This window comes from Vicia villosa, unplaced genomic scaffold (assembly GCF_029867415.1).
Source record: "Vicia villosa cultivar HV-30 ecotype Madison, WI unplaced genomic scaffold, Vvil1.0 ctg.000159F_1_1_3, whole genome shotgun sequence".
Classification (NCBI taxonomy): domain Eukaryota; kingdom Viridiplantae; phylum Streptophyta; class Magnoliopsida; order Fabales; family Fabaceae; genus Vicia; species Vicia villosa.
This window is the reverse complement of record NW_026705043.1, coordinates 550,613-569,373: the sequence shown is the minus strand read 5'-3', so window position 1 is coordinate 569,373 and position 18,761 is coordinate 550,613. Positions and strand designations below refer to the sequence as shown.

Sequence of the window (18,761 nt, the reverse complement as noted above, 5' to 3'; positions counted from 1 at the left end):
AAACTCATTTGTCCTTGCAAAATGCGTAGAGTGGAGTGCAAAACGACCTAGTTTCGTGCTAAATTCACGCTTTTCATCCCCACTCTCACACAAGTTACCAAATGAGAAATTCCAACTTGGTTCACACGTTTTAGATCTGAATCTCACACATATCATGACCTTATTTCATTTCCTATAAATAGAGGATCATTTTTCCTTCATTTGCAAGTTTAGAGAGCCACTGAACCTCTGCCATTTTCACTCACAAAAAAGCTTCAAAAACCAGAAACCCTCTTTCCATTTTAAGCTTGTTTTAACTTCAAGTCTCTTCCCAGAATCACTCATTATCACCTTCTGAAGCTAACTGAACCATTATTGAAGCTTGAAACCACTTGCAACCTTCAACTCGATTCCACCATTGTTGATCTTCGAAGCTTCAACTAAAAAGGTAGATATGAGTTAAATTTATGAGCAAACAAGTTACCACGCTCTTCGTCTTGATTTACTTATTGAAAGCTCTCATTTACCTGAAATTTACTGTTCGTATTTGTCATTTAATTTTACTTTGAAGAACTAGGATTCTTCGTGTTCTTGAGCAATTTCTCTCTGCTTAGAGCCAATCAATGACTCTAATATAGAGAGACATGAACGGTGAAATTAGTAGAAGCACAAACGTGTGTTGTTTGAGCTTAAAACTCAGAGTTCATGGATTTGCATAAATTGAACCAAGGTTGAAGATGATGAAGGTTGTGTGCATTTTGGTAGGAAATTCAAAATCCATCCATTAGGAAAGCGCCATGCAGCCTGCCGTAAATCTTTTTTTATTTCTTTTTCTTATTCTCTTTTTATTTTCTGTAGCTCCTTTGATCTTTTTAACTCCATTTTTTTCATAAATCACTAAAAACATTTTCTACCACATTTAATTTTTTCCAAAATTTAAAAATAATGATGATACTTCAAATAATAATTAATTTTCACACATTTTCAAATATTTTTTCTCAAACTTTTGAGATCCATTTACTTAGAATATTTCTCACTTTCTCAATTTTTTTCCCATTTATTTGGTGTTTTGATACCTCTTTAAAAAAACATTCATTAGCCAAATTTTGGGTGTAATTCCAACAAAACTAACTTAATTTTAAAAAAATCAAGTTTAACAATAATTTTAAAATTATTAATTTCAAGAATTGGTTAAATTGATAATGCTTAATAATGTCATAAACTAAATTTGTGATTAAGTTATTGTTAGCTTGCCTATGTTGTTTGCAGGGGTTGAAGCCACTAAAATTACACTAGAAATACTTAGAAAAAAAATATTGTTTAAACTTATAAAACAAATCTATAAATCATATGAGGGATATGAGGGTTGGTATATAGTCAGAGCTGGTTAAATTTTTTTTTTTTTTTTGGAGATCCTGTGTATGGTAATTATGGTTCTACCATAAAAGGGCTCTATTTAAACACATTTTAATAGAGACAAAAATTTATGAGATCCTATTTAATTATTGTTTAACTTCATAAAAATTTTAAAGCTTTGCACGATAGCCCATCTCACACACCTTAAAAAAAAAGTCCTCTATATAATTGGTGTGTAAGACTTATCGAGTTGAACAATAACTCAACTCCAGTTTGATTTCTAACCGTAAGAATAGTTTGATCAATCAATATGAATATTACTTAAAATTTTATTAAATATTTTAATATACTTTTTCAATTCTACTATTTAATTAATATAAATTTCACCATTCTCAATACATAATAAATGTATTATTGTAAAAACAATATTTTCTCTCTTATTTTTATATTTTTTTTTTAATATGTGTAAAATAATATACGAGATCACTTATTGTAGGGCGGAGAGAATAATTCATATCTTAGCATTTTGTAACTAAGTCACACTTATTTTACTAAATTTTTTTCAGAAGTACACTTTCAAATAAATTCAAAAATAAACGTCAACCAACAGACGTTACTAATGGAACCAAAGAACACATAATGGAATAAGAGGGAAGACAATGAATAAAGATTTTGAAAGACAAACTTTGTTAATTGAGAGCTCTTGTTGACCTCGCCTCCTCTGTTTTAGTTTCCAAAAGCTACAAAATGAACAAACTTATTTTAGAACTTAGGTAAATAATAAATATGTTGCAGCTAAAAATACATGTATTAGAACAGCGAGCTAAAATTTATTAAAATTATAGGACTCTTATGGAAATATGTACTCTTTTTTTAATAAAATTTTAGTGGAAGTGTATTTTCAGATTTTATTAAGATTCTTCATTACTAAGGATGGAAGAGCATCTCTATTCTCTATTTCAATATGAAACTAATAAGAAACTCATAAGATAGTCGTTTTGTACCGGTAAATTTATTTAATATTTAATGAAATATATTTAGATGTATGTAAATTTAAAATAAATAATTTAATTATAAATAAACAATGATAATATAAATTCAATTGTATTAAATAATTATATAAAAAAAATTGTGAGATGGAGAAAAAAAATAAAATTTTAATATTTAAAAATAAAAATTGTCTCAAATAAAAGTAATTGTTGATTAAATTAAAATCGACATTGTGCTGATAATGACACGTGAGATAAAAAAATTATTTGATGTGGTATAAAATGATTTTAGATACAAATGCAAAATTTGAAAATTATTTACCTAATTGTAAAATGAAAAATAATTATATAAACTTAATTGTATTAAATAATCATAAAAAACGGAATCCTAGGATAAAGAAAAAAATTAATATTTAAAAATAAGGATTTTGCCTCTCAATTTAAATTATGATTGATTAAAATAAAATATATATTATCTTGATAGTTATCTATGAGAATAAATAAGTTTTTAATTTTATTAAAATTAAAAAATAGATTATGAATATTTTTTTAGTGATAATAAATAAATAAATAAAATTAAAATAAAAACTTAATACTTATTTTAGTACTTTAAAAATAAAATGTAATACATTCAAATATGCATCTCCGAATTCAGATGTAAAATTGGAATTTCGTTAAAGACACCTAAAAAAAATGGTTAAGGGAGTGTACAAAAAATTACTTACATAGAGAATTTCCTTGTACACCTTCTAATAAGTATAAGAATGACATCTCAATTCATTCTACTTTATTGCATCATATATGAGATATACCATAAACACAAGTATTCATGAAGACTATCGTGTTCCATAAACTGCTCTCTATGTTCACATGCAAAATGATTGAATAATATTTTTCTTGAACACTAATTTAACTAATAAATATAATAATAATAATAATAATAATAATAATAATAATAATAATAATAATAATAATAATAATAATAATAATAATAATAATAACAATAATAATACAAAAAGTCATTTGAAATCAAACATAAAAGATAAACAGACAAAAATAATAATGCATAATATAAATGGTATAGGTATCTTAAATTAATATTTTTAAGAACATGGGGATGGGCATGGCACACCATCACCATGTGCCTCCCCCTTCCCCCTTCATGTAGGGTCTTCAAATGATGGGTCCGGACGATTTATGTTTGTGTCTTACCCAACCTTACATTTATTTTTATCAAGACTCAAGTAGTAAATATGATATTGTAAGGATTCAACTAAGAACAAATCAAAGTCTAAGTTTTATTGGCCGAAACCGATATTGCTAGGTTGGACCGTTTAGTAGTTATTACCAATTCATCTTCAGACCCAAAAAACTTGAAGAAATAAGCGCTTAGATAAGTTTCTTTATTGTCTGTTTTACAAAACTACTCTATTTTGATCATAGATATCCACACTAAGCTTGAGGTTTAACTTTGGCAAAGAGAATCATATTATACAAAAAAAAATCAGTCCAATCCACAAAAGCCAAAATGAGTTTGTAGTGCATATGTAACAAAGTGACAAAATAATAATCAAGAACTCATTTGGTTTAAATTTTGAGCAATGAATTCCGATCAAGTATTAACATTGTCACACTGTCTATTGCAATAACATAAACATAAACAGCAAGCGAGGCCTTCCCAAGAGTCTGTGACTGATAATGCAGTGACCACCATGCATAACAAGGCATTTTACAACACATGTGTTCATCGTTGATATTGGTAAATTGTAACCGTTCAGCTTTTATGCAATGCCTCTCACATACTGGTCCAACGTTGTATTGAACAGTTCGGACCTGTGAAAATCCATCAATCCATCGAAAAACCTTTATTTCTTTCCAGATAAACAGCTCACAAAACAAAAACAAAATATAATCCATAAATCAATTACATAACAGAAGTAAATATTATGTTACCTGATAGGAGATCCGGGTGTATAGAGTGGATTCTTGACAACATATTCAACATATAAATTGTAGATATACTTTAAAGAATCCCGGAGATCACCAGTTCTAGGATGAGTTACCAAGATAATCTGCATGAAGCATGGAAGTGTTACAATACAATTATTATGACAAGGAACAATATACGATTATATCTTCTTTGATTGTTTTTCTGAAAGCACAATATGACAATTCATAGTTTTAATTAGTATGTAGCAGATTTTTTGCAGTAAAACCTACCTAACTCAGTTATCAACTACCATTGTGCTGGCAGCAGAGTGCTGACAGACCAACGCCAGACAAAGATCATAGCATCATAAAAGCATGCATATAAATCAGAAGCTCACAACTACATACTGAAGAATTGAGAAAACAAGAGAATATTATTCAGTCATCAGCTTACTTTCCTCACTTCAAGCCTTAGAATAGGCTTACTCATCTCATAATGTTATTTCTTTTCTACCTTTCCCTTGTCCTTTGAAGGCTTTCCTATATCCCCTTCACTAACTATTATACTTTCCCTCATTTTCTCTCCTCACCATTTCCCCATAAGCACCATATTTAACACAGATAGCAGCCCGGTAAACCAACCCTATTGGAATTACTCTCCAGCCCTCTGTTCTTCTTTGACACATCTGCCATTGTTTCACCTCAGAAGCAGGTAACATTTTGTTATGGGATGACTTAAGAGTAGATTACTCAAATTCTACAACAACTATAGACTCACAAGCGCTGGATAACGTTATTTGAAATGAATAATTAAGTATAGAGTGGATTCTTGACAACATATTCAACATACAAACTATAGATATACTTTAAGGAATCCCGCAGATCACCAGTTCTAGGATGAGTTACCAAGATAATCTGCGTGAAGCATGGAAGTTTTACAATACGAATTATACAATGAGTATGACAAGGAACAATGTATGAATATTGCTTCTTTGATTGTTTTTCTGAAAGCACAATATGAAAATTCTTGTGACTTTTTGCTGTAATATAACTGTTGAATTTTAAAATAGTTCATAGTTTTAGTAGTAGTGTATCTTACTTTACACAACTTTTCAAATAAAACTCGAAAAATTTAAGTGAAATCTACCTAAATCAATTATCAACTACCACTGTGCTGAAAGCAGAGTGCTGACGGACCAATGCCAGACAAAGATCATAGCATCATAAAAGCATTAATGTAAATCAGAAGCTCACAACTACATACTGAAGAATTGAGAAAACAAGAGAATATTATTCAGTCATCAGCTTACTTTCCTCACTTCCAGCCTTAGGATAGGCTTATTCATCTCACAATGTTATTTCTTTTCTACCTTTCCCTTGTCCCTTGAAGGCTTTCCTATAAACCAACCCTATTGGAATTACTCTCCAGCCCTCTCTGTTTTTCTTCTTTGATACATCTGCCCTTCCTTTATATTTATTTTTTGTTTCTGTTAATGTTCTTATTTTTCCTTGTATAAACGTTCTTACAGGTCTATCATACGTTCTTACAGGTCTATCATTTCCTATATTGAAATACAACTTGGTCTAGAATTCTAGTTATTTGGCCTTGTATAACTAGGTTTAGTAGAGTACCCTATGTACGGTTAAGTATTTGCACAGCCTCTAAATCATTTCATGGGCTTATAAAAAAATAGAGTATTACTAGTTTCCCCCTTGTTCCACATCAGAAGCAAGTAACATTTTGTTATCGGATAACGTAAGAGTAGATTACTCAAATCCTACAACAACTTTAGACTCACAAATGTTGGATAACGTTATTTGACATGAATAATAAAGTAGTAGACAAAATTCTTATAATTGTGTTGATTTACTTACATTTTAATCATGAACGGAACAAGCACACTAGATCATTAAGCTAATGTAGTATTTTCTAGACTCAATCTGTATAAAAGTTGCCTGTTTTAATAGTACAGTTCTAACCATTTATTCTCATAAAATTGATCTCATTTCCATGGCACAAAAAGTCAGTTAGTGATGGCTTTCAAACGACAGCAATGTCAACTTCATTTCTCACCTTTCAAATGCTCACCAAGTGTAAATTATGCTTATATTTTACTTCTAAATTCAAATTCTTCATTTATTTATCTTTCTTATATTTTCCTTCCAATTTCATTTCACTTCCATCTAGTACTATCAAGTAGGTACTTTGTTAAACATATTCAATAACTGGCATAAATGATTTCCAAATGAGTTGATAAAATATATATGAACGTGTTCAACCATTTACACTTATCCACAGCTATAGAGTAAATAGCCGTGTTCTCACTGGCATATTTTGGTTGGGACCATATTAGTCCCCTCAACACAAGAATGAAAAATTTAAATAAAAAAATTAGTGGCTTCCAAAAAAATAAACCTGTTAACCACATTCACACTTTGGATCTAGCCACCCGTGTTAAAACTGCATACATGGAACATAATCCTATGATGTGCATATTAAATACATATTGCAAATTGCAATTGCATACACAAATAACATATGACTTCGAGGACCACACGCTACTCATTCCACAACATCAAACCAAAAAACAATGAAGAGTTTGTAAAATTGTTTATTGTTCTGTGACAAACATGCAGCTTTACAAGCCACAGTGAAGTGGATAAAGCCAAACACTCCTAAACCAAATATCAGAACATGTGTTTAAAATTTCTCACTTTATCTTTTTCTTGTTCTCTATCATTTTTCATTCACAGCTAAGGTAGTGAGGTTAACAAATCTAACATATTTCTAACAGAAAATATAATTAGCATATATTAGAGACATGCAAATGAATAAATTCCAAATAGCTACATCAACCAATGAATACATGTGCAAAATCCAAGGTGCAAAGCATTTCACCACAAAATTCCAAATAGGCATCAGGAAGCGACTGCATCCACAAGAATCTAATAAGGGTATATAAGGAAACACATGTGTAGCTGCATCTTACCTTTATTCCAGAAGGAGTTTCCATGAAACTAAGTTTGTATGTATTAGTGCGAAAACTGTGAAATGAACAACCTTGACCAGGTAACTGAGGCACACCAAGGTTCCCTTTCTCGGCACTGCACCATAAGTTGGAGAAAAAGGAATTAGACCTACCAGTTCATTCTATAACATATAGAACATCAACAATAATATTCATATAATTCCTTATATCTATCATAAACTCCATGAATTGTTGATCATTGTTGCAACACGAAACAAGCAAAGATGAGCAAATATTAAATATGCAAAGCATAAAATGTCCATGTGATGAGAATGAATAGAAGAATAAGGGATATGCGAAAACTAGAAGAATCGGGATAAAGAATGACAGAAACTTCAAAATAAACAAATATCCTATTAAATTCCTGGAGATCAAATTAACCGAAAGTATTATTTGTAGACATGTTGCTTTTTTATTATGAGAGAAGTCAAGAAACATTATACAACATCAACTTGTACATGTTAGCAAGGCATGGAGTAGAGGTAGATAAACATGTCTATTTTGCCATTTACATTCTCAATCTTAATCTAAATATCAAACCACAGTTCTGTCACCAACAGCTATTCATTTTTATCAATTATAAATTTATAATCACTCTCCATGCATTGCATAAGAAAATAGTGAATTCTGTAAAAGCTATCCTCGAGTGTCTAATTATGTAAAGATTGTAAGACTGGTAAGTGATAACTTGGAAGCCAATTTAGCAAATTTCACAACACCTCATCATAAATTTGCATTAGTATTCTTCCTTACACTAACGAATAGCATGCTTTGTTTATAGTTGACATTCGTTTGTGTCCAAACATGTGTTTGTCACAAAGAAACTCTATCATCACTTTTGTTCCAAAGGTACATTTCAGACTTTCAATGGAAAAAACTCAGAATTGACAATCGCTTTGTTCCAAAGGTACATTTCAGACTTTCAATGGAAAAAACTCAGAATTGTCAATCGCGTAAAATAGTCGTTACTTGTTAGTTCAAATTCCAATACGCTACAATGCTGTAGTGCTTCTAAGCAGCTATTAAACAACATTTTGTACTAAATTGATTATCACGGGACATTAACTATTATAGCCACTATTTGACGACGCCGCAAAACTATTAACCAAATCTACACTAAAACTATAGCAGAATAAGTATTCTTCACATTACTTTTAACGCAATACATGTACATGTGGAAATCCACATATAATCATCAAAATCGAAGAGTTAAACACACATAAATACCTAGTGGGATCCATCTTGGCAGTTAAAGACTTGAGTGAGAAGAGCAGACCAAACATCAACTTATGATCTTGTTGAGCATCCAGCGTATGCAAGGGGCGATTCCACTCTCTATAAAGCAAACATATACCATTTCTATTGAAAACATACAGCATATGGCCATTGTTTCCTGAAGCAGTTGGCGCAGGCGGCGACGGACTAATCTCAGAACCACCAAAGAATTGCATTCTTGATACTTACTGACAATAAACCAAAAATCAGAGGCATATATATGTTAATCATATTAAGCACAGAAATTCTTCAAATTCATCCAATACATAATAAGGTTTACTAAGGATTGGAAAGTTTCGGATAGTAAAAATATATGTTGTTAATACTTAATTGCGCTAAGTAATAAGAGAATCGCGGTTGCGGAGTTGAGATCTGCTTGCCGCGAATCGCATTAGAATTGGATCCGAAAATAAATACCTGGAGAAGTTTATCACTGCTTCTGGCGGCCGCCGACGTACAGCGGCAGCGTTTTCCGGGGAAGTGAGTTGAGATCGGGACGATTCCAAATTTTGTTTCTGATAGTGATAATACAGCAAGGGGAAATTGCTGCATTTTATTTTTATCAAGATGCTGAGTTTTTTTTTTAACTTGTTTTATTGTAATTGTTAAAACCAAGGTAATCAGAACCGGACCGGACCGACCGATTAAATCGAAAACCGGGCCTACATCCGGTTCTACAATGGCAGATAACCGTTTGAACATAAAACCGAAAAATAAACCGTTAAACCAGTCTAAAACCGCTAAAACCGGACTAAACCGGCGGCTCACGTGGTTACTGCGGTTAGACCGTATTTGGGTGTTTCAAATAAACATTGATTGTTTTGCGTCTCATAAGAAGGAGAAGGAGAAAAGTTATGTTCTTCTTTATTGATGTAAAAGCTTTTTTTGCATTCTTTTTAATATAAATGCATGTAGAGTAGAATATTAGAAGGAAGTCTGGGGTTAAAAATTGTTTGCAGAAGAAAACTACTAATGGATGAAAGGCGGATGTTTTAGTTGCGGCGGCTGTTAGCTATCAGATTTATGTGTCTTGTATTTAAATCTAGGGTTCTTTTTTTGGTTAGTGAATGTGCTCCATGGACTTGCAACGAAAATGGGCTTATAAATGATAGTCCAAACTTGTAAAAAGAAACTAATACTAGTAAGTGATACATAAATAATTAGAGTTTTATTTTATTTTTTTAAAATAAAAATTCGAGTAATGCAAAATTAATTCTCTTTACAATTTAAGATAAAATAAATCAATGTAAAATTAATATTATTTTGATTAATGCAAAATTAAATCTTAAAAATTTATTATTATGAAATATAAAAAATTAATTTATAATTAACAAAATATAATATATGATATATTATATTAAAATAGTAAAAATTACTATATTCTATTAATACCGGTCTGATCCCGGTTAGACCCCGGTCAAACCTTTAAACCTTAAACCCTTGTCTATACCGGTTCAATTACCGGTCCGGTTTTAATTACCTTGGTTAAAACTAGTACTTAGACCCGTGCGAGGCACGGGTTAAATATTTTCTAAGTAAAAATAATATTTTAATAACTCTTATAATTTAAATTTTTTATTTAAATTAAGATTACTATTGCATAAATAAAATGTCATTGTTATTAATAGTATACATAAAAAAATTAAATTAACTAATTTTTTTTTGCAAATTATAAAACAATTTTGACATTTCTTCAAAAATTTATTACTTCTAATATTCAATATATTTTTAAATATTTGGTTATAAAATCATTTATAGGAAAATGTGAATAAAAATTATTGTTTTTAATTGTGTTATAAAAAATGAAAACGCGTCATTTGGCCAAAATTTATTTTCTATAGTTGATCAACATTATTAAAAATATTAATAATAATATTAAAAATATTAATTTGAAAAATAAAATAAATATTGAAATTGATAATGAAATATTTAAATATCCAAATATAATTGCACGATGTCAATTCATTACTTAATTTAGAGTTCAATGTAGAATATATATAAATATAATTGTGATGTAATTAAGACTATTTAAATCTCATAATTTTATATCAATTATTTTGAATCAGAAGAAAAAAAATATCCTTATAATTACCATATTTAAAATTGCAAATATTTTAAAACTATACATTTATTATTGGTTTATTTTATTTTAGGTGAATTCTTATCTACCCAACTCAAAAAGTTGGGTAAGGTTAAAGTTCTCCCCATTAAAAAACAAATTTAATATACTGTTCGGCTTTATTCACGTATACTGCTTTTTTTATGCTTCAGGTTAAAAAATAAATTAATAAATTAATTATTGCAATAAATAAGTGTAACGTATTAAATTCTAAATAGAAACTTTCTTTAAAATCGGAAGATATCAGACATAAATGTTCATAATTCTACTTAAATAAAAAAAACACCGATTTTTTTAAAATTTGAAACATATATAAATAGTGTCTTATAATACTATAATTTTACCATAATTTTAAATTTTAATATTAGTCTTAGTAGGAATAGAAGTATAAATATTAAATTATAAATTTAAATTAAAAATAACTAAATAAGATATAAAATATTAATTCAACGATTTGATTATAACTAGTATATCTACCCGTGCGAGGCACGGGATAAAAATTCTTATGTTAAAAAAACATTTTATAATTTACAAATAAAGTTATATTAATATTATAATCTGTCTTTGTTATTAGTTGCACATAATTTTTTTATCAATGATAAACTATATTTTATTTATAAAAATATCTTTATTACTTAAAAAGATAAATATTTATTATCAATAATAAACTATATTTTGTTTATAAAATATTTTTTAAGAATAGAATTTGTTAATTTTTTTTTAAGTTACCAAAAAAATCATTTAGTCTTTAAATATATAATATCAAATATGAAATTAAAATAAAAATATTTTTTAAAGTTGCTCGATATGAAATAAATAAATAAATAAATAAATAAGATTTTATTTTAATGATGACTTTCATTTTTGAGAAACAAATCAATTTTAATTTAGAAAACTTATATATTTACAGATTTTTGTGAATAAAATGATAAATATTAGAATCGAATCAAAGAAATTATAGAAATTAAAAATTTAAATATTTATAGTATGTTATGATTTGAAGAGATTTAGTTTTTGAAAAACAACTTAGTTTTATTATTCCATGTTTGAAATAATTTATAAGATTTAAAATCTCAAACAAAAAGGTTTTAAGTAATTTAAAATTTGTTTGTCAAAATAATAATTTTATTTAAAAAAAAATTTTAGAACCCTAGATTAGTTGAAGTTATTATCTATTATAGAAGTGGATTGATATAATTTTAAACGATTTTAAGTTTTTCTATCATCAATGTGTTTATGTTAGAATTTAATAAATCAATTATGAATATTTGTGGTAAAACGGAAAGCATTAATTTTTTTAAAGCAAAAGTTCTAGAAATTTCCCTATTTAGTTTGAAAAGGTTAATATTTTTTATTTGGCGCTCATACTATTATAATAATTCAATATGTAATTAAATTATTAATTTCCTACATATAATTTGTTATTTTATTTTTAATTATTATTCTCCAGATATGATATTTTAAGGTGAGTATTTTAATAATATTTAATTATGAGCAAACAAAATAAATAAGAGATCAATTTAATTTCATAGTGTCTTTAGTTAAATAAAATTTTATATATGATCTATTATATTCTAATCAATTGATTATTTTATTATATATTGATTATTAGGTGATTTATTTATTATAAGTTCATAATATGTTATTTTTATAAATGAAATCAATTCTATTCAAGTAGCTCATCTCTATAATTCTCCATTTATTTTAATTTCTTATTTATTTCTAATTTAAACTATCACCAGATTATTTTGATATATAAAAAAATACAATATATAGCATGATATATTATATATTTGCATATAATTTTAGAGTTTAATACAACATTAATTATTATTTTAGAAAATACGGAATCTTAATAATTTTCTCCATTTATTTTTAATATTATGTCAAAAAATATTAATAATATTTTTGTTGGAAACATGAATCTTAATAATTGTGTGAGAGATTAATGCAATTAGCTAGAATATAAATAGGGAATGATATTAAAATCTTAATAATTATATGAGAGATTAATGCAATTAGCTAAATTATAAATAATAGAGAATGATATTAAAAGAAAAATATCATAAAATATAATATAAATTATAATAGTGTAATAATGATTTTATGGTATAAAAGACACAAAATAATAATAAAAAAAATTGAAAGTCAATATTATTGATTATATTTAAATAAATCATAATATTTTAATTAACAGTTAATATATTATAATTTTTTAAAAAGAATATCAAATAAACCAATATAACATAGAGTAGATGCTAAAATAAAATATAGTAGATTGTAAACATAAAAACTAAATAATTAAAAACTAAAAAAATCATTAATATATAAATAAAAATAGGCACTAAAATTATTAATATATAATTATTAATATATAAATAAAAATAGGGAATGATATTAAAATCTTAATAATTATGTGAGAGATTAATGCAATTAGCTAGATTATAAATAGAGAATGATATTAAAAGAAAAATATCATAAAATATAATATAAATTATAATATTATAATAAATGCTTTTATGGTATAAAAGACACAAAATAATAATAACAAAAATTTGAAAGTCAATATTATTGATTATATTTAAATAAATTATCACATTTAAATTAACAGTTAATATATTATAATTTTTTAAAAAGAATACCAAATAAAACAATATAACATAGAGTAGATGCTAAAATAAAATATAGTAGATTGTAAACATAAAGACTAAATAATTAAAAAATAATAAAAATTATTAATATATAAATAAAAATAGGCACTAAAAATATGTTTTTTTTAATATTTTATATATAATTAATACTGTAATAAATATAACATTTCCCGTTATTTATTATTACTATCCTAATTATTTTCTTATAGAAATATAATTTATTGGTTACCTAGAAAAATTCTACCAAAAACCAACCTTCATTTTCAAAATTTATTCCAATCCTATCTTTCTGCCTCCTAGTTGATTGGTCTGGGTTATATTTCAAACTCTTTATTTACTTCATAATAAAGTTTAAATATATTGTCCAACTTTCAAAATATCTTGGCATTTATTATGGATTGTCCAAATATCAAAACATTCTATCCAAAGCTGTCAAATACAGTTGGTTGACCCTAATCACAAAGAATAACCGATGTGAGATGTAGCAGAATTCGTATAAGCACCAAAAGTTGCAACTTATTCTTTTAACATAAGTTGAATCCTTTTACAATGGTTGATATGCAATTGCTGAAAATATTACCACTAAAACTTAAGGCTATTGGAAATGAATTCAAAGAAAAAGCATTGACAGAAAAATTATATGAAAATAAGAAACAAATTATATGAAAATGGTTAGAATGTTTAAAACTAATATAGAAAGTTTTGACTAATCAAATATATATAACTTGGCAAACAGCTTTAGATTACTGGTTTTCCTATTCCGCTCTTCTAACCATCTTGCATAGTAGGTAAATTTATATATTTATGAGAATTAAGAATTACAATAAAAAATATAGATGATATTGATTTGTACATAAAGAACATAAAATTACATCAACAACATTATAATACTTATAATGTCCTCAAAAAAGCTTTCATAATAGTTGCATCAGAACATGGAATATGAAATATACCAACCCAACACACTTTGTAAACTTGCAACATGAGACCCAACACACTGTACCGGCTCAAAAATTATAGGTAAAGCAACTGGAACCTACAAATTATTATCGAGAAATTAAATAAAACCATTATAAGTTTGACGCATAAGCTATGATGAAAATTTAAACATGAAAAGAAGACACTCACAAAGAATTCATTTTGTTCCTTTATTATACCTCTCGATATTTTAAAATGAAGTTGAACTTTGAGATGGGGGCAATCACAATCACAGCCAACCTTAATTAGAAATAAATGAAGTTTTTATATTTATATATAAGATAAGTAATTGAAAAATAAAATAATAATATTTTTAAATTATAATATATAATATGTATATAATAGATTTCTTTTCATGTTTATAATTTATATTTTAATTATATTAAAAATTAAAACACCAATTCCAATTCCATTTTTTATAAAAAATTACTAAAATAATAAAACACTAATAATATAAAAAGAGAAAAGGGATGGTGCTCTGTCAACTAATGACGACCATGTAAAGCGCCAAGTCACACTGTAAAGTTTAAAATACTTTTATGATTTGACACTTTAAACCATTCTAATTGAATGTATGTATAATCTTTTTTTACACTGACAGTGTACCACTATTAAACTCATATAAAAAAATGAAACAGACGTCAATTTAAAAAAAATCTAATTACATTCTTCTATTTTTTAAATAATAATTAAAAAATAAAAAAGAAGAGAAGAATAAGAATGGAGTGGGTCAGCTCTTTTTTAGTGAAAATATTTTAACCTTTCAAACTACTATTAATAATAAAACATGCGGCAGCATTTATTAAATAAAATAAATAAATAATAACAAAAATAATTAGAATCAAATCTCTTTCTTCTCCTCTCTCTTTTCTCTCTCAATGTGACCGTAAAAAACAAATTTTCATAAAAAAATTCCCAAATTCATATTCAATTAAATCACCAAGAGCTCAACCCAAATCAAAAACAATAAATCAACCACAAGAACAACCCATATTCAGATCCATAAATCAAAAAAATACAAACGAAATAAAAAGAAAAAAGAGAATATTGTGAAATAAAGGAGGAGAATATCGATCATAGTTACGAAGACAGTGGTTGAAGGGGTGGCGTTTCTCGTCGTCGGCGAAGAGTTTAAGTGTGGTTGGAGTTTGCGGTCACAGTGATGATGTTGAATTTGATCGGTTGGCAGCAACAACAATCTGTTTTATGCCGTTGTTACTTTCTTCTTCGATGACGGCGGCAGAAGAAAACTCAATGGTTCCCGGTCGTGAATTCTGAGTTATATCTTTTTCGTGCTGTTTCTCTTCTTCTCTTTCAACTCTAATTTCTTACTTTGGATCTGAGTTGTTATGATTTGAAATTGCTATGGTTGTTATTATATTAAGAAAAAGAAGGTGAAATAGATGAAAGAGTTGAGATGTGATGTGTGATGATTGTGTTTTGTGGGTATAAATCAGTTCATATTAGAAAAGGGAAGGAGCAGAGTTCTGAAAGTGTGGAATCTGTTTTGGAGAGGGGAGATTCAGTTTTGTTGAGAGGGGTGGTAGATTTATGGAAATGAGAGAGAGGAAGTTATGCATGTATTAAGAAACAAAATTGATATTGAATTTGGATTTTTGCAAGGCACAAGGGAATTTGGTTGTTTCCAAGGCACAAAATCGATTTCCCAAGTGATTCCACATTGCCCAACATGAAATAGAAAGTTAAAGAATCTACCAATAATAATAATTGATTCTTTATACATACATAGTAAACATAAATAAATAAATAAATACATAATAAAATACTAATTAATATTATAATTATAAGTATTGTTAATTATAGAAACATTCCTACAAATAGCAATTATATAAATAGCATGGGCTCTAAAAATTTGACACTTGGCAAACTTGCCAAAGAACTCATCTTGCTTTTTTCTATTGTATGATATTTCCAAGCACTATAGAAAAACACATAACTCATAAGCTAGCTGCATAGCAAAATATGAGGCAAAATGATACCATATTAGTGTTATAGGGAATTGAGGCAAAATGACACTATTGGTGGATAAAATTGTCCTCTAGTGTTAAATGCATGATATGGAATACCTAAAATTGCAATCAAACTAACACCAGCTAATGTCTTCAGCCTCATGACGTTCCTTTACAACAAAAACACAACAATCATTATATTTAATCAACTTTTGAAAACATTATTAATCAAAAATTAAAAAAATGCAATCAATACGTTCTTCACATTTATTCTTGCTTCTCCCAAGTTAATTATTCTGTTTAATAATTAACACTAATAAATAGAGTAGAACTGTCAAGTATGAAGCAAACAAAGTCAGTTTTGGCCAAAATTAAGAACTATCGAGAAAATAAGAAAACAGAGAAAGCCATTTACTTCACAATTAAATCTGATCTAAGCATAGACATGTAACATGCTATCACACACAACAATATAAACAACCAGATAAATAATCATAAAAAGCGAATATGTATGCTAATTACTCATGACATGAATAACATAACTCCACCAACAATGAATCAAATGCCTAAACACATTTAAAATTTACAATAGGCAGATATGGATAAAATAGTTCAAATATGCAACCTGAAAAATGTTTTCAAAGAGACATTAAAGATCATGTAAGCTATATTCACTTAACAATTGACCTTTAATTTCTATGTTTTAATACTGCAGCTATTTTTGAAATAATTGATTGCTTTCTAGAACATCATGCCGATGTGGTTGCTTCACTGGTACTACTTGCTTCCCTAAACTACTAATGGATAAAGAAAAAAAGGAAAATGTTATTATGACTACAAAAAACTTATCTTTAGATATGATTTTGTTTTAATATATAAGTGTCATTCCTTTTCTAGTCTGCTTCCACTTGTATATACAACTTATAATGAATCAATTTCTCTACATGACTTTTTAACTAAGAGAACATAGTTATGATTATGAAGCAAAATTGGACTGGTTGTAGTACATCCTGTTGAATAGTGTTGCTGCAGCATCTCATGTTTTATCACCAAGAATAAAATTGTACATACTCTAAATTCTTTTGCAACAAACAAACAAAATCTTCAAAAGAACAATCATAATCAAATTAGTGATATATTTATCTTCATTCGGAGAAAATTAACAATCACATGCTAATAATTTTTCTATGATGCTTCCACTATTGAAAGTTTGTTGAGAGTTCACTCAAAAATTTAGTGAAAATTCATGGCGGAATTTTATCAATCACATAGTAGGCATTTATGCAACTATATTAAAGAAACAAACCACTAAAATAGGAATGGAAAAATATAACTTATTATTGAAGATGATGAAGAAACCCTAAAATATATCATCAATATAACAAATCTCCAACCTATTTTTTCTTATTTTCACATGAGTTCAATCAAGGAAGATTAGCATCACATATCAATGGCAGCAGCAAAACATTATCAGAGAATTGGCAGATGACTAACTGTTTGACCAATAGCTTATTTGAGTTATACATAGTAGATATCATAAAAAAATAAACTCAAACTCATAGTCATATTGAAATGAAGAAATATCAAAATATATATGAGTTTGATAACATCTCTAAAATTTAAAGCACCACTTTCATATAACTAAAAAAAATAAGGACAGACCTTATTTGAATCAACAACGTAAAGATAAAGGACATGTGAAACACTGATATTTGCCATATCATCATCAATTGCTCCACCATGATAGATTATTCTCTAAATGCGAAAACAGATTATTATTATTAGTAAAAAAACTAAACAAAAATTGAATACTTAACCTTAAGCAATATTAAGAGTAAGAAATACATACATATTGGAAACGCTGACTTATAACAATCTGGAAACGTTCCTCCACCATTGGAGGCGGTCCTTGTCCTTGAGCATAGACAGACAAATAAGGCAAAGACGGGACACCCCAATACTCCCTTTAAGAACAACCAATTCAAGTCAATAAATAAGACTAAGATAAAAGATATAACACATCAATAAGGCAAAAAAAATCACCTTGTGGGCTAAATACCCTGACGATCTCAGGACCCCAAAATTCATCACCATACACGACTTTCAGGGAAGATTTTAGAGTAGTCTTTTTAAATTCTACAGATTTCCTCAATTTCCTGCAAATCATAGTAGGGTTTTATCCAATGGTTAAAAATAAATATCACAATAGGTTTTATCCCCTTGATAGAAATCAAAGAGCAGCAAATTGAAAAACCTTGAAACATAAAAGCTTAGAAACACCTGCAAATAAAATGGAGAAGAAAGAATAAAAAACGCATTGTAGAGAGAAAAAACGGAGAAGATTGCCTGCAGATCTTTTCCTTCTCGAAACAAAACATTACAGAATTATGGTGGCGGAACAGCCGGGGGTTTCAGATGGTTTCCAATTTCACCCTGCATCACCCGTCAGAGTCGAAGACTGTTATTGGCAGCGGCGCCGAGGGTAG

General features: G+C 27.7%; 2 protein-coding genes across 4 annotated transcripts; both read right to left on the bottom strand.

Moving 5' to 3' along the window:
- Positions 1–3,788: 3,788 nt before the first annotated feature.
- LOC131624746 (uncharacterized) lies at positions 3,789–9,478 on the bottom strand. Of its 3 annotated transcripts, none has more exons than XM_058895665.1 (5): positions 8,975–9,469; positions 8,510–8,741; positions 7,244–7,358; positions 4,278–4,396; positions 3,789–4,157 (listed from the first exon to the last, which is right to left on the bottom strand). In XM_058895665.1, the coding sequence occupies exons 2-5, from the start codon at positions 8,731–8,733 to the stop codon at positions 4,106–4,108; spliced, it is 510 nt and encodes a 169-aa protein (XP_058751648.1). In that variant the 5' UTR covers positions 8,734–8,741; positions 8,975–9,469; the 3' UTR covers positions 3,789–4,105. The 3 variants fall into 3 exon arrangements, with proteins under 3 accessions (XP_058751648.1, XP_058751647.1, XP_058751649.1); XM_058895664.1 differs by having other exon boundaries at positions 3,844–4,157; positions 8,510–8,745; positions 8,975–9,461; XM_058895666.1 differs by lacking the exons at positions 3,789–4,157; positions 4,278–4,396 and adding an exon at positions 4,757–5,168 and having other exon boundaries at positions 8,510–8,745; positions 8,975–9,478.
- A 4,777-nt stretch (positions 9,479–14,255) lies between these two features.
- Positions 14,256–18,442, bottom strand: LOC131624738 (ATP-dependent Clp protease proteolytic subunit 5, chloroplastic-like). Its single transcript, XM_058895657.1, has 4 exons — positions 18,294–18,442; positions 18,125–18,239; positions 17,938–18,030; positions 14,256–14,363 (listed from the first exon to the last, which is right to left on the bottom strand). The coding sequence occupies exons 1-4, from the start codon at positions 18,440–18,442 to the stop codon at positions 14,256–14,258; spliced, it is 465 nt and encodes a 154-aa protein (XP_058751640.1).
- Between the last annotated feature and the right edge of the window lie 319 nt (positions 18,443–18,761).

Bases quoted from the DNA above. Each gene is read 5' to 3' on its own strand.
- LOC131624746 (XM_058895665.1), bottom strand. From the start codon at position 8,733: ATGCAATTCTTTGGTGGTTCTGAGATTAGTCCGTCGCCGCCTGCGCCA. The intron at 7,359-8,509 runs GTATTTATGTGT...CTTATGGTGCAG, and splicing joins GCCAAGATGGATCCCACTAG to TGCCGAGAAAGGGAACCTTG. The intron at 4,158-4,277 runs GTAACATAATAT...GGATTTTCACAG, and splicing joins ACACCCGGATCTCCTATCAG to GTCCGAACTGTTCAATACAA.
- LOC131624738 (XM_058895657.1), bottom strand. From the start codon at position 18,442: ATGATTTGCAGGAAATTGAGGAAATCTGTAGAATTTAAAAAGACTACT. The intron at 18,031-18,124 runs GTATGTATTTCT...TTTCGCATTTAG, and splicing joins TAAGTCAGCGTTTCCAATAT to AGAATAATCTATCATGGTGG. The intron at 14,364-17,937 runs GTCTGTCCTTAT...AATAATTTGTAG, and splicing joins ACGTTGTTGATTCAAATAAG to GTTCCAGTTGCTTTACCTAT.